This window comes from Hypanus sabinus, chromosome 9, assembly GCF_030144855.1.
Source record: "Hypanus sabinus isolate sHypSab1 chromosome 9, sHypSab1.hap1, whole genome shotgun sequence".
NCBI classification, from domain to species: Eukaryota; Metazoa; Chordata; class Chondrichthyes; order Myliobatiformes; family Dasyatidae; genus Hypanus; species Hypanus sabinus.
Window position 1 is genome coordinate 123,172,939 of NC_082714.1, and position 14,847 is coordinate 123,187,785.

Sequence of the window (14,847 nt, forward strand, 5' to 3'; positions counted from 1 at the left end):
AGAGGAAGCTTGGAGAGTTACTCACTCCAAAGAGCTGACTACACTGCTTAGCAGGAACAGTTGTTCTAAACTTCAAGATCCTAATGATTTTCCCAAACTGCAGATTTGTGTTAATAAACTGAAGCCACAATGCTGAGTTCCTCCTGGAACAAAATTTAATATTGAAACATCCCCGATTATGAAATTTGAATTCTTTATATGTACATAAATATGAATCTGTTAGTTCCTCATTTTCCAAACGGCAAAGCAATTGTACAAATCCATGAAAGGGGACTTGCAATTTAAAACACATACATAAATGCATATGTATATGTCAAAATGATTGGGAAAGAGAAGTTAACTTTATTATCCCTATTGAGAATTGGGATTTCTTCAATTGGTTAATTTATCATCTATATGTGCTAAACATTCATTAATACAGTTTAAAGTTGTGCACAGGGCTCATATGTCCAAGGATAAATTGGCTCGTTTTTAATCCCATATAAATCCTATAGGTGACAGATGTCATTCTGAGATAGCGTCTTTAACTCATATGTTTTGGTCATGTCCACTTTTGGAAAAATATTGGAAAGACATTTTAATATTATTTCCACGTTATTGAACATTGATTTACAACCTCATCCTATTACTGCAATTTTTGGTTTACCAATGATAGACTCAATCCATTTATCATCTTCTGCTTGTCGAATGATTGCATTTCTTACTTTAATGGCTAGAAGATCTATTTTGTTGAATTGGAAAGAAATTATTCCCCCTATCGTATTTCATTGGTTTTCTCAAACTTTGTTATTTCTAAATTTGGAGAAAATTAGTAGTATTGTATTTGACCCTTCTATTAATTTTGAAAAGACATGGAGACCATTTATTCAATATTTTCATACGATGTAATTTGACCCTGTTCCAATCCTATTCGTTTTTTTCGGTTTTGATTATACATATGTTGAGAGAATCGGAGTTGGCGACACCGATGATTTTGTACTTTTTTTTAATAGATACTATAAACAGCCCATTATTTAATTTTTTCCCTCTTTATTAGTGTTAGGTTGTTAGATTAGTTTTTCTTAGGGTTAATTTTTTTCTTTTTTTTTCTCTTTTGTTTTGTTATACATGATATATCTAGTTTTGTTCTGTTTATATGATATTCATATATTTTTATATCAAGTTTTGTTTTCTGGTAAATATAATTTATGCAAGCACACTGCTCTGAAATACAGAAATAGAAATTGAACCTATTTTCTATACAAGGCTTACCTTTACAATTAACCAGCTTTTAATGGTATTGCGATAAATTATGGCCTATAAAAAAATCGTACTTACATTGTAAATAATGTATTTACAATGTGCAAGTTATCTTACATGAAGTCCTATAGTACATTACATGTTGCCACACCATACTGGACTTTGACATTTCTAGATAACCAATGCTTACAAATGAGAAATGTCTTGTATTAATTTTTCTATAAAGCATTTTAAAAAATTAAAAAATGACACAATAATTTGTTTATTCATCAGTTTTTATTGTTATATTCAACAATATGCATGCCAAGTTTTCTGTTCCCACTTCCACAGAATGCATTTGGTACCAAGTCAATGCTATGTGAAAAGTTTAGCAAAAAGGGAATTAAAGTGCAATATCTCATTTATTATTTTGATTAAGGAATAGTCTTCTAGCACAGTTTCCAAGTAATTTCAAGATTTAAAATACTGATCATAAAAAGTTTAAAATTGTCAAACTCTGCAAATCCAAGTTTGTACAAGTACCTATCAGTAACACAAGGCTTTTCCTTATCTCTTGCAATTTATTAATTTTTAAATTGCTCAGTTGTGTATTTCAATGATTTTGGAATCATTCAATTCAAAGTATGTAAAGAATTCATGAATTGGATAAAACATGATTATCTATTGTCTTACAATCCCAAGGAAAAGCAATTTTTTTTAAAAAAAAAAGTACCACAATGCTTTCTATAGCACAGGAAATCAGACTTCACAATAACTACAAAAATTGAAGCCTCTACTTTCTCCAGTCAATACAAAATATATTAAGCATGAGGCTACAATCTCCAATTCTAAATTGTAAAGTTTCTCTTTAGTGTGATCATATAAATGTACATTGTATAGTGGTAAGAAAATACTGATAATTGTGCCTATTCTTTACAATTTTTTCATAAAAATGTGGTAAAAAATCAATAGCATTTTATTCACAAAGAATAGTTAAAACTCAAAGAATTTTCAACTATAGTTTTTTTTTTAAAAAAGCAATTTGTGGCTGTATTTTCACTATGGAATACAAATTACCTGGAATGATATGCAATTGGCCAAGATCATGTCAGAGTGCAGTATTTTTAAAAAGTATATAGTTCAAAGAGGTAGTAAATGAAACAATAGACCAAAACTAAAATGTGCTTATTATTTGCGATTTGTTTTCCAATTTGAGTAATTATTCTTACAAATTGCTCGATAATAAAATAACTACTTAAGAAAGCATTTCATTTACACATTTCTCTCCAGTGGTTTGAGATACAAAACCTTACAATGGCCCACAATGAAATGCGCTTCAGTCGTAAGACATGTAGTACTTCCAGTAACCAGCAGAGGGTACATGCACAACTAAAATGTACCATAGCAAATTATTTGATCTATTACTGTTATTTAATGAATCGGTGAGCATTGCTATGTTCTGAACAATACAACACGCATGTGCTTTATAAATGCTATTAGTTTGTGAAGATCAGTGTATTATAGTAACCAAAATGTTTATAAAGATTAAGAATCAGAAAATCTGAAAGTTGTCCAGTGTAATTGTAAATCAAAGGAAGTGCATTTCATGCATTTTGTCCAGTATAATCTAAAAATGATTGTTTAATCACATTCAGTGTTTTGGGTGCAAATAAACCTTCAATTTTAAACTAATTCAAAAAGCACATGATCACACATGTGCAAACTAATAAGCTTGGGGGGGGGGGGGAAGATAGGAAAGTTGTTGCATAATATTGATTGATTCAGCTGCTTTTCCTAATACATAATACAGTACTTACAATTTTTCTAGAGCAATTCATGTATTTTAGATAGTACATGAATATTTAGTTATCCTCCCTATACAAACTAAAAGTTTTTCTCCACCAATAATTAAGTACATACAGTACTGTAATCGTGGAATCATTAAATCTATTTTGTCAGTTTTCACTCCTATACCTCATCACTCACAGCACAGGACAACAATAAGGATCTGAATTTAATTTAAAAAGGCATGGAATAACTTGAGTAACTTTTTTTTTTAAGTACCCTAACATTACAATTAAATAACTGCTGCAAAATTCTCATTACAATTCTATATCAGTGAGATCATATCTACAATGTTTAGAGTCTGGTCATCATAAAAATTTAACTCGCAGTTATTAAGAAAAAAATCCATTTCTTTTGCTTTAAAAGATGCTTGCATTTAATCTTCTCCACTACGAACACTTCAGCAACTCACTGGTAGCTGAATAATTAAAGGAAATCCATGCTACTGTAATTCAGAAAGACAAATCGGTACTAGTTCAGAATCAAAACTCTTTGTTACATCCCGTATTCATAAAATCTGTAGAATATTATTGAAAAAAATTCAAGTCGAAGGGAGTTGTAGAAATACTTTAAAGCCATAACATTCTAATTATGTTAATAATTACTTCATGACAACAGATGAAGCATTAGGAACCTTTGTATCAATGAAAGCCAACCATATGAAGGTCTCCTTTAGTTTGATATGGACATACTTATAGTGTTTCTCAATTGTCTAGACACTTTGATCAAGCCAGAAGTGCATGTGATCAATTTTAAACTCAATATGAGCAGAACAGCTATCACCTCAGTACAATTATTTCTCTTTGCATGTATGCCTGTATTAATTGCTAATAAACTTCTTGCAAGCCACTAGACTCAGCAGTCATGAGAAGAAACAAAAATCAATTGCTAGTGTCAGGTCAAGCAAAACACTATCAAATGCCTAAGCCAACAGTAATCAATCCCAATTGACAGCAATTGATTCAGAGGTGACTCCATTTTAGAAGGAATTAAGAAATCATTGCAGATCTATTTATACACCAATCAGCAGATACTGACACACAAAAGTGGTGGCAAGAACATAAGGAATAGGAGCAGGAGTACGCTATTTGGCCCATTGAGCCTTTTTCACCATTCAATAAGATCAACACTGATTGGGCCATGGACACCTCTTCACCTACCTGCCTTTTCTCCATAACCCATAAATTCTCCTACTATGCAAAAATCTATCCAACTTCAACTTAAATATATTTAATGAGGTAGCCTCCACAGCTTCACTTTGCAGAAAATTCCACTGATTCAGCACTCTATGGGAAAAGTAGTTCCTTCTCATCTCCATCCTAAATCTACTCCCCTAAATCTTGAGGCCACGTCCCCTAGTTCTACTCTCAACAACTTTCCCGCCTCTATCTGATCTATGCCTTTCAGAATTTTATGTTTCTATATGGTAGTGTAGCATCATTTGAAAATAGAAAATGAAAAGGAAAGAACATCCACACACCTAATATGCAAGGGGAAAGAGTTCAGATGTTTGCTGAAAGAGGAGATGAGAAGGGACTGTGAAGAAGTGGTCTCTCATGACATACCAGCAACTATTGTCCTAAATTATGGCCTGTGCATGTGCGAGGCTGTTCTAAGGGTGCAGCCTAACGTGTCACATTCATGCGTGGCATCAATTATTTGGACATTCAGAAATGAGAATCGGTAAGACACCACATATCAAATTTACACCTGTATGATATGTAACTAAGTTTGACATCATGTATGAAACAGCAATTTTCCCTCTACAAATAGTGTGCCATAGTAAATGTATTTCAGTGGAAATATACTTGTGTTTTTATTGAACTGAAAATAGATATCCAGTTAGTGGGTGAGCCAAGGTGTTCAATGCTGAACAAGAGATAGCAATTGTTCAGACGGTACTAGCAAACAATGCCATACACTTGCGTGAAATAGACAGCTGTAATTGCAGATCATACCATATTCTCAAATATCCAATTCAGAATACATCAACAATTGATTGGATGTTGAAACCTCATCAAGATGAAACAGATCTACAGAGCGCACCTTTTATTAAAATCTGTGACAAGATTAAGGATCTGAAGTATCTTGATGTACAAGTTGTCAACGTCGTATATGTAGACTTTACAAATTATTCTGTTCCTTATCATACACTCTTCCTTACTTTGTCTTCTCTATTGTCATTATTGCGATTTTCAGAGGGTAATGGAGCTGGAGTCCAATGTGTTACCACATTAATTAACATACATCAGGGGTTCCCAATCAAAAATGGTAGGGGTCCATGGCATAAAAAAGGTTGGAACCACTGATCTACACTGATGAAGCTGGCTTCAATATATCTAAGACAAGGAGGTGAGGGAGGAATGTTGTAGGGCAAAGTGCAACAGTCCAGGTACCATACCAGAGAGGTTCAAACATTACCATGTGTGCAGCTCTATCAAACACTGATGTTTAAGCATACATCCCAATGATTGAGCCATGTAACATCCCAAACCTCATCATATTCCTTGATAGGGTCTAGACAACTACAGTGCGTGGAAAAACAAGATGCCAGGATCAATAGCCCACACTACATCATCATGTGGGACAATGTATCTTTCCACTACTCATCTGCAGTGACAGACTGGTTTCAGGCACAACCACACATCTCCATCAAAATCCTTCCACCATACTTCCTGGTTCTCATTCATTCTTTTGAGGTTTTTTCCCTCCTGGAGATGAAGGGTCTATAACAAGCTTCCTTGTGAGCAAATGCTGATGGATAATTGGTTTGTTAATAATCACTGTATCAGACCACTAGGGCTGGATTAGGTATTCCAGGAGGCGTTTCCCCTGCTGCATTGCTAGGGAGCATATTCCATGCGATGTTGTTGAGAACATGTGGCCCAGCATTAGAGACACAAAAGGTCAAAGGTGATCATTATTGGTCTACATTTCTGTTATCAGAGTGACTCCTGCTGCAAAGGTGTGAGCAATTTTGTCTGATTTTCATGCAACAACAGATGCTGAGAATCCAGTGAAGATGTGTTTGTTCATTCTTGCATCTCACACTGTCCTTCAATGTTCATACTCCTGAATGGAATTGTAATCCTTATTTTTACAATAATGGACTAAATGTCCTGATTTCTGGCATTATATGTACACAGTAAGCAACAAGCATCATACTATACAGCTGACTACACTGTTGATGTTATGCCTCAGACAGGAAGGTTAGTGTCTTGCCAGTGATTGCTTACATGTGTTAGTAATGTAATGCTGTGTGCTGATTTCATTTAATTATTCACTTTTGCTGTTCTGGTTGGCTGAGTGCATTTAGCAGTTAGAATGGGAAGTTTTGCAAAATGTGTTAGTGTATTGTTGTCTGTTTTGAGAATGTGGCTACTGTTTTGACTAGCATGGTTAAGTAACTGAGAAAATCCTGACATGATTTTTAGCTGTTTGATTTATGCAAATATCAAGTATTTTAATGTAAATGAGTTTTCAGCTAGTTATTTTATTGTAAAAGAAAATTACTGAATTAATCAGAATGTCAAGCAGCAACTGTGGAGAAGGACAAAGAATTAATATTTCAGGTCCTAGCCTTTTTATCCAAGGAAAAAGTAAAGCTTTATTGAAAGGCTGTTGACCTGAAACAATGCCTTCATTTCTCTTAAGTCGAATATATACAGGATCTTTAAATTAGGTTTCAAATTTTCAGAATCTGTAATTTTCTTTATTTGTTGGTGGCCAATTATCAAATCTATGTAAAAATTAAGAGTTCCAATCAAATGATTGGATTTCTTATGGTTGTCATGGCCGCTGACAACCAGGTCTAGCTCCCGGCCTTCATGTCAGGCTTAGCTACTAAACCCAGTGGAACAGTTTCTACTGACAGGAGGAGAGACAAAGGCAGGTTACTAGTACCTTAAAACCAGTTGCCTTGGGAGATGGGGCTCATCTGGGAAAACGAAAAGTCTGATCTCAAACCTTCACTGCCTTGAGAAAGGCAGTGTGGAGTAAACTGTGAGGAAAAATCTGGAGCTGGAGTTCCTAAGGCAATCCTACATTTGAGTTCAATGCTGACTGGCAACTCATGTGATGCCGCCGGTGCTAAACTGTATCAGTCTCTGCTGTTCCTTTGGGTTCATCACCTGCATGGGCACAGCTTGTTCCGATATCATACTGCCCTGGTTTGTGTACAGTCTCAGATAGACAGCTAAGAGGCAATAATTCCTGGACAACCCTGACCAATGGAGGGCCTCCCTCCCACACCCGCTGTTTAAAAGATTTAAAGTTCGATAATGAAATACAGCATCAGTAAAATTTTCGATTTAAGCATAATGAAATGTCTTACTTATAAAAAGGTTTGGGTGGAAAAACTATTATACAGGCAAGTGAAAATGGAAAAAAGTAGAGCAAGATGTCTTGAAATCTATGGATCTATATACAACGTGATTCAATAGATAAAGCAAAAACTTAATAGATTTCAGTTCCACTGGGATTTACATTTGATTAATAATTGAAACACTATATTAAAAATTATAAATCCTTATTCCTTCAATGATGATTTGATAAACATGGTTAGAATAATCAATCATTTGTTTCAGTTTAACATCCCTTCATGAATCAAATTACAAATCACCAACAGATATAATGTATGGCTGTATTATTAACAACTGAAACTCACCGAGTTCCTGAAAAAAAAAATTGCAGTCTCTTCAGGATGGTGTGAATTGTGAACAAGATATTCTGCAAATGCTGGAAATCCAGAGCAGACCAATACACAAAATACTGAAGGAACCAAGTCAAACAGCTTCAAAGAACACGAATGAACAGTCAACATTTCAATCTGAGACCCTTCATCCAGATCAGGCAGTTGAGCTCCTCCAGCATTTTATTTATGTTGGTGTGAACTGTGGACTGTACAAAGCAAAGAGAAGTCATTGGATAATGTATAAATAGTAAATACCTTATTTGAACCAGGATGGTAATTGATGTGTAGATTCTTGAATGCAACTCACAATTGCAATAAGTAGCAGTTTGAACCAGGACTTGGACCACAACAGAATTAGTTAATTTGCCATGGAATTTGTACCATGTAAAAAGACATTTGGGCATCCTGCTTCCTAATTTCTGGCAATGATTTCCTAATTTAAGCAGCTACTGAGTGTGCAGAGCCAACTACCACCCTTTCCCCCACACTTCTGTAAGAGACCTGGTGTTAACTCAGCATCTCTCCTTGAAGAATGAACATATCCAAATTATGACAAGAGTGCAGAGTAAATAAGCATTTTTCAAACAAATCAATACCATGAAGTCACTGGGACAACACTAATCTAGTAATATCTAAAAGGGACATATCTAAATTTTCAGTTATAACACAAAAACTGATTGCTCAAAATGATCGTTCTTTGCTAATGGAGTAAAGGCCTCAAAAATAACTTTGGAAACTATGAATTCAAAACACTAAAGTCTGTCTTGTAAAGAAAAAAAATCCTATACATTCAAATGTAAGCTTAAATGCACGGTATACATTGAGTAGAATATTTGTTCAGTGTGCTTCTATCTAAAATATCAGGAAAGATAGATTATTTCCAAAAAAAAAGTCAAGGATGCTCAAATGTTAAATCTGTTCTGATAAAAGTTCAAACATCCCTCTACTGATGTCACCTGACAGAGGAATGTACAGCAGCCATGGGGTTTTGATTTTGTATGATCAAAATGTTCATTATGTTAATAATACATTTTGCTCTCTTATAAGTTGGAAGGACCTGTGCAAGTACTTCCAAACCCAATTGTCACCTACAAGTATGGCTTCTGGATTCAGCTAAATGTGCCACTGTAGCAAGCATGCAGAACTTGGAGCAGTTTCTCTTACAGGCTTACTTACATCTTGACCCCAAAATGGAAAGTACATTATAAAGTTCAAGATAAACTTTTTAAAAACTCAAAATAAGCTAAACCCTTACCTTAAAAAAAACTAAACTTTTGTAAAAAGTAAAAAAAAAGTTTAAGAATTAAGGTTGTTCCCCAATTCAAAAGAGATAATTTTTCAATTTAAAGGAGGTATATTGATTGTGATGAAAAAAAGACGTCTGGCTAGGTAACACAATTCTTGATTCCCACAAGTCAAGGACATATTGCAAGAAATATATCTTCTACAGAAAGCATCACTGTATGGACTTCTATACAAATTAGAATGGTAAAACCAATAAAATATCTACATTGAAACCAATGTCAGCAAATAAACCTTCAGCAAACACAGTCTCCTTCAACTCCCAGATTTCTCTGATAAGTAACAAGGTGAACTTACTCGTGTTAGAAGTAAGCTACTACTCATGTTAGTAAATTACAGTACAAAATTTCACTATAGTTTGATATAAAAGAAAATTGTTTGGAAAGCTCTGAGAAAGAATCAAGAAGGTGAAAACATATTTGAATAACCCCAAACCTATCTACTAAAATGGCTCATAAAATGCGAATGTATTCTTGCAAATTACATTTCCTTTTATATTCAGGCATGAATCAATAAGTTCAAAGCTAAAATTCTCAGTAGTACAGCAACAAGTCAGGGAGTTGGGATAAAAATAAATAATTCATTAGTTTTTCCATGTGATGAGGCCTGGTACATACCAAAACATCAGAAAGAGGAAAACTGGTAACTTTGTTTTTTGGACCCAAACAAAATACATGTTGATCATGTGGCTCCTTTGTTGGCACAAGGCAATTTTTTTCCCTAGAATTCCTATCACCCAAGGATTTTCTGAAGACCATTTGGCGTCATATGTCTGAGTTGGATCTAATCAGACTACCAACAGGTCTGTTTGATTTTCCTTTTTATGATGTTTGCACAAGGCAAAAGAATTTCACTATGTTTATGTACACTGGCTCTAAATTACCAAATTCATGATAACATCAGCCCTCCACACATTGCTAGAAGAGAACAATTAGCTAGGGATATTCTGCTAATTAATATTAATCTATAATGTGTATGGAATTATAATATGAATTTTAATGCATTACTCCTATGCTGATATTATTATTTTAGTTTGTCTTTTGAGCATGATTAATAAATTTATATTGAGCAATATATTTAATCCTTACTAATTAGAAATAGCAAAACCTGAAAGAATGAATTTTGCACACTAGATTCTGCAAGACATTTTATAAAAAGGAATTAAATAGCAACTATGTAATTGTAAGATAGGGCTAAATTTAAAATTATACTTAATCCCATCTTGTTGTGCAGTCACTTTGTCAAACGTGCTAGTTATAAAAAGTGCCTTACCAATACCTTACCAATTACATGCACACATGCAAAGTCTTTTTAAAAAAGGAATAAAACAAGCAGAGAGTGTGATTACGTTAAGTCTGTTTTCAAAGTTTACAGTTGTAAAGAAAATTAATTAGACCACCACTTCCAATAACTGTACAGTCAGTTAATTCTTAATGTATTTCAACAATGAGGAAATATTGGCTTGACTTGAAACAATACAAGGTCATTCATTTGTTTTATCTGTTTGGGATGGAGCAGTATTATTTCTCCTTTCCAAAAGTGGTGTTTGTTTTTTGAATAATTCTCTCTACATATAAAAATACAAATGGAATGGGTCCAGCCAGTGAAGATCTTGCTACTCTGTCCACTAAGCCTGTACTTCTTCTGGTGATATAACTACATAGATCATGTTGCTCATTTCTCAAAAGTGAGCAATTTGCAATTATGACAAAGCAGCTGTACAACAGGCAACCATTAACAAAACACTAGCACCTCTAAGTGCAGATCAAGAAACTTAGAGTGTAATAACAGTGCCATCTTCTTCAATGCTTTGCCTGTTCACATTTTCTTTCTCGATAGGATCCACTTTCAAGGGATTTAACGGTATGTGCATGTTTTCCTTCACTCCAGCAACGGAACCATTTGAAGTTAAACCGTGATCATGGTCACTTTTTGTTAGAGATGCTGTACTAGCGTCGGTAGGTGTTGCCAATGGAATGTGTTCTGGTTCACCACTGCCCTCGATGACTATGTCTGTTTCTTCATCACTGTCCACTTCTTCAGAATGGAAATTTTGCATAATATGTGGAGATGTCGTATAAGTAACATGGCTAGTTCCACTGTCAGTGGACTGGCCTGAACTACCGGAAGTCCGACTAATTCTCACAACGTTATTTCTTTGATTTGCTGGCTTCACAGTAATGATGAGATTATGGCTATTTGCTATCATCATATCAGTCACCTGATCAAGACTTTTTCCTGACACCTCAATCCCATTCACCTCAAGAACTTCATCGTTTACAGCTAACAGACCAGTGCTTTCCGCCAATCCTCCTTGCACCAATCTAGAAATGAAAATTCCAGGGACTTTTTCAAGCCCATGAGGTGTTACTCGAACACTTGAGCCATCGCGGATATAGAATCCCAGTGGTTTATCAGACCCATGCTTGTATAACCTCACTCTTCGATGGGTTTCTGGAAGAATGTCCACATCAATGATAGAAGACACTGGACGAAAATCACGTGGTAAGCTGATTGCAATTGCTGGTTTCTTTCGATTAATATCAGGACGCAGCACATTTGACAAGACGTTCTTTTTCCGTGTTAAAGTATCTGTACCAAAGGCACTATAGTCAGCATCTTCTGCAAAATAAAAAAAATTCTAGTTACACATACAAGATATTAAACAATTTCTGAAGAATTTCAAATAAAATCATGGAAAACAATGAAGGTTGAGCAATATTAAAATAATTGATCACCCAGTTTCCCCCATCCTTTTGTGGAAGTAGTTTTTGATCCATGACTGTGCTGAAACACTGCCAATGCAATTTTATTTTGGGGTAAATTTTGCCTCTGCACTCCCCCACCAAGAACTTTTAGCACAATGAGTGCCATTTGTTCCCAAGAGAAACTGCCTACACAATCCTTTTCTTTGGCACCATACCTGCCAACATATAATTATATTGCTCAAGGATGTTTCAATAGTTTAAGATAAATAAGATTAAGCAATTCCTGAATTTATTGTTCATCTTTAATTGACTCCAAACTGAGGGGGTTGCTCAGAGTCTGCCATGAATTGAGTTATTATAACTCAAGTAGGGAAAGGATGGTCATTTCTTTCCTGAAGAACATTAATGAACCAGGTAGGTTATAAACATTATGGATCAAATTTAAATCAGACTAAGTACAGCAAGTTCTACAGGAGTACTTCCTCCTCACTAAAATATGCAATATACTGTGTGTCATTTTAAATCTTACACAGAAGCTTGAATGGATGGATTGCTTTTTTTCTAGTGGGGGGGGGGGGGGAAGAAGAGAAAATTGAGGAGTGACCCTTAAGTAGTCTTTCCAATTATGAAGGAGAATGTTGAATGGATGTAAAGTGATTTCCATTTTGTGTCTAAGAAATACTTCACCAAATATAATAAAGAATTCAAGAGCGATCACAGATACACACACAGGTAGGAAATATTATTACAATAGGTAATTGAAACTGCGTTGGAGTACTCCTATGTGTTGTACTCCAATGGAGTACAATGACTTTCCTTCTGATATTCCAGCATCCAATTATTCAAATTGCATAGATCCTATCTGGAATACAAGCCTGGGATCCAGAGTGTGACTTGAGTTTGTGGCTACAACTGGGGTCTGGAATGTGGCTGAAGTTTAGAGAGTGGGCAAGATGTGCAACTGTTCCAGGCCACAAGCCTAGCTCCATGGGTAGGTTTGCAACTGGTATATTTTTCCTCACTCAGGTTGAAGGCGCAATACCTCATATTCCATCTGGGTAGTCTCCAACCTGACAGCATGAATGTCAATTTCTCTAATTTAGAGTAATTTCACCCCCCCCCCCTATTTTCCATTCCGCAATCTGGCTCCCCTCTTACCTCTTTCTCTTCCCCTCACCTGCCTATCACTTCCCTCCTCCTTCCCTTTCTCCCATGGTCTATTCTCCTCTATCAGATCTCTTCTTCAGCCTTTACTCCATCCTCCCATTCCCCCCCCCCAAATCACCTCCCTGCTTCAAATTTCATCACCATCCCCACCAACCACCTTCATCTTTACTTATCACCTTCTAGTTCGTACTCTTCCCCAACACCCATCCCACCTTCATATTCTGATTCGTTTCCCCTTCCTTTCGAATCCTGCTAAAGGCTTTTGGCCTGAAATGTCAGTACCTTATTCCTCTCCATAGACTCCTGCCTGAGCTGAGTTCCTTAGCATTTAAGTGTGGGTTATACTGGATTTCCAGCATCTACAGAATCTCATGCATACTTTTCTACTCTTTAAACTCACTGGGTTCAATGAAAAGAAATACAACAGTTTTAGCTTTTACATTTTACAAGTGCTATTAGGAGTAATACCCAATAGTCCAGAAAATTATCAGCACACTACCAAATGCTCAAAGGTGCCAGATAACCAGAATATTAAAATATAAAATATGAATAATTGTAATAGGGTATTTAACCTTTGAGGCTTTGCAACTATTTAATATGATTGTATCCCAATACCATATTCCCACTTTCTCCACATACACTGATGCCTTTTATATCTAGAAATTATCTTTGTCATATGTACATCAAAACCAGTGAAATGTGTTATTTGTTTTGACTGAAATCAGCAAATATTGTGCTGGGCAGCCCGAAAGTGTCACAAAGCTTCCAATACCAACATAGCATGCCCACAACTCACTGATCTCAACTGTATGTCTTTTTCCTGTGGGAGGTAACTGGAGCACCAGGAGGAAACACACACATTCATGAGGAGAACATACAAACTCCTTACAGACAGTGGTGGAATTGATCCTGTATCACTGACGTTGTAACAACATTAAGTTAACCACTAAACTACCATGCTGTTCCTATCACTACCATCCATGCCAGGTAAGATGAGTCCAATCAAAAGTGTATTTGTTCACAATGATCACAAGTCATTGCTAGATACCAGGAACATCAATTACTGAAGGACTATCCCATCAGCGAGTTGCTCAATAGTGACGGAAATAACTTATTATCATTGTTGTTGTTGCCAGGACTTCTTGTGTACCATTGTGCCAAGATGGTGCACTGTATGAGTGATTGTCTTGGACATTTTCATTAGGATCGCAAGACTCTCTTGGACGTTGGTTATGCAGTATACTTCAAGTCCAGCCCACTGGTTTGTTGGCAAGACCAATGGCAGGGGAGCTGTGTTCCCTCAGCTGTTCCCAAAGCCGCGGCTTCGCCTGTAACAGCCACTCAGGAGAGGAGAGTGAGGTGGTGTGGGACAGCCCCTGCAGGGCGCACTGCTTGCCTGTTCTCCAATGTCTGCTTGGTGGAAGAACACGTTGGACCAGGACTACAGTCATGCCACTCAGTGATTTAGGCTATATTTTTTTCTTTGAGTATGTTTTTTTGAAATTGTGACCATATGTGCTATGGGAAATGTGTGCGCGCCTTGGCCCTGAGGAATGATGTTTTGTTTGGCTATATTCATGTATGGTTGAATGATAATTGAACTTGAACTTAACTTGAATATCCTTTCAAAGCTATGCTATCTGCTAAGCTGACACCTACACGTGCCTCAATTTTATACACGTTTCATGTTTCCCCTCAGCCTCCAATGGTCCAGTAAAAGTAATTCAAGTATGTCCAAAGCATCACATAGAAAATACTGGAAGAATTCAGCAGGTGAGGCAGCATCCATGGAAATGAACAAACAGATGATGTTCCACGCCGAGACCATTCTCCAGGACTGGAAAGGAAGGAGGAAGACACCAGAATAAAAAAAAAGTTGGCAGGAGAACTAGGTGAGGTGAAGCCACTTGGATG

General features: G+C 36.0%; 1 protein-coding gene across 1 annotated transcript in view; it reads right to left on the reverse strand.

Annotated features, from left to right (window-relative positions):
* Nucleotides 1-1,496: 1,496 nt before the first annotated feature.
* Nucleotides 1,497-14,847, reverse strand: part of LOC132399766 (partitioning defective 6 homolog beta-like) — a 51,806-nt gene continuing 38,455 nt past the window's right edge. Inside the window, exon 3 of the mRNA XM_059980495.1 lies at nt 1,497-11,680. Within this exon, the coding sequence (XP_059836478.1) occupies nt 10,833-11,680 (848 nt within the window). The 3' untranslated portion in view covers nt 1,497-10,832. The remainder of the gene's footprint in view (nt 11,681-14,847) is intronic.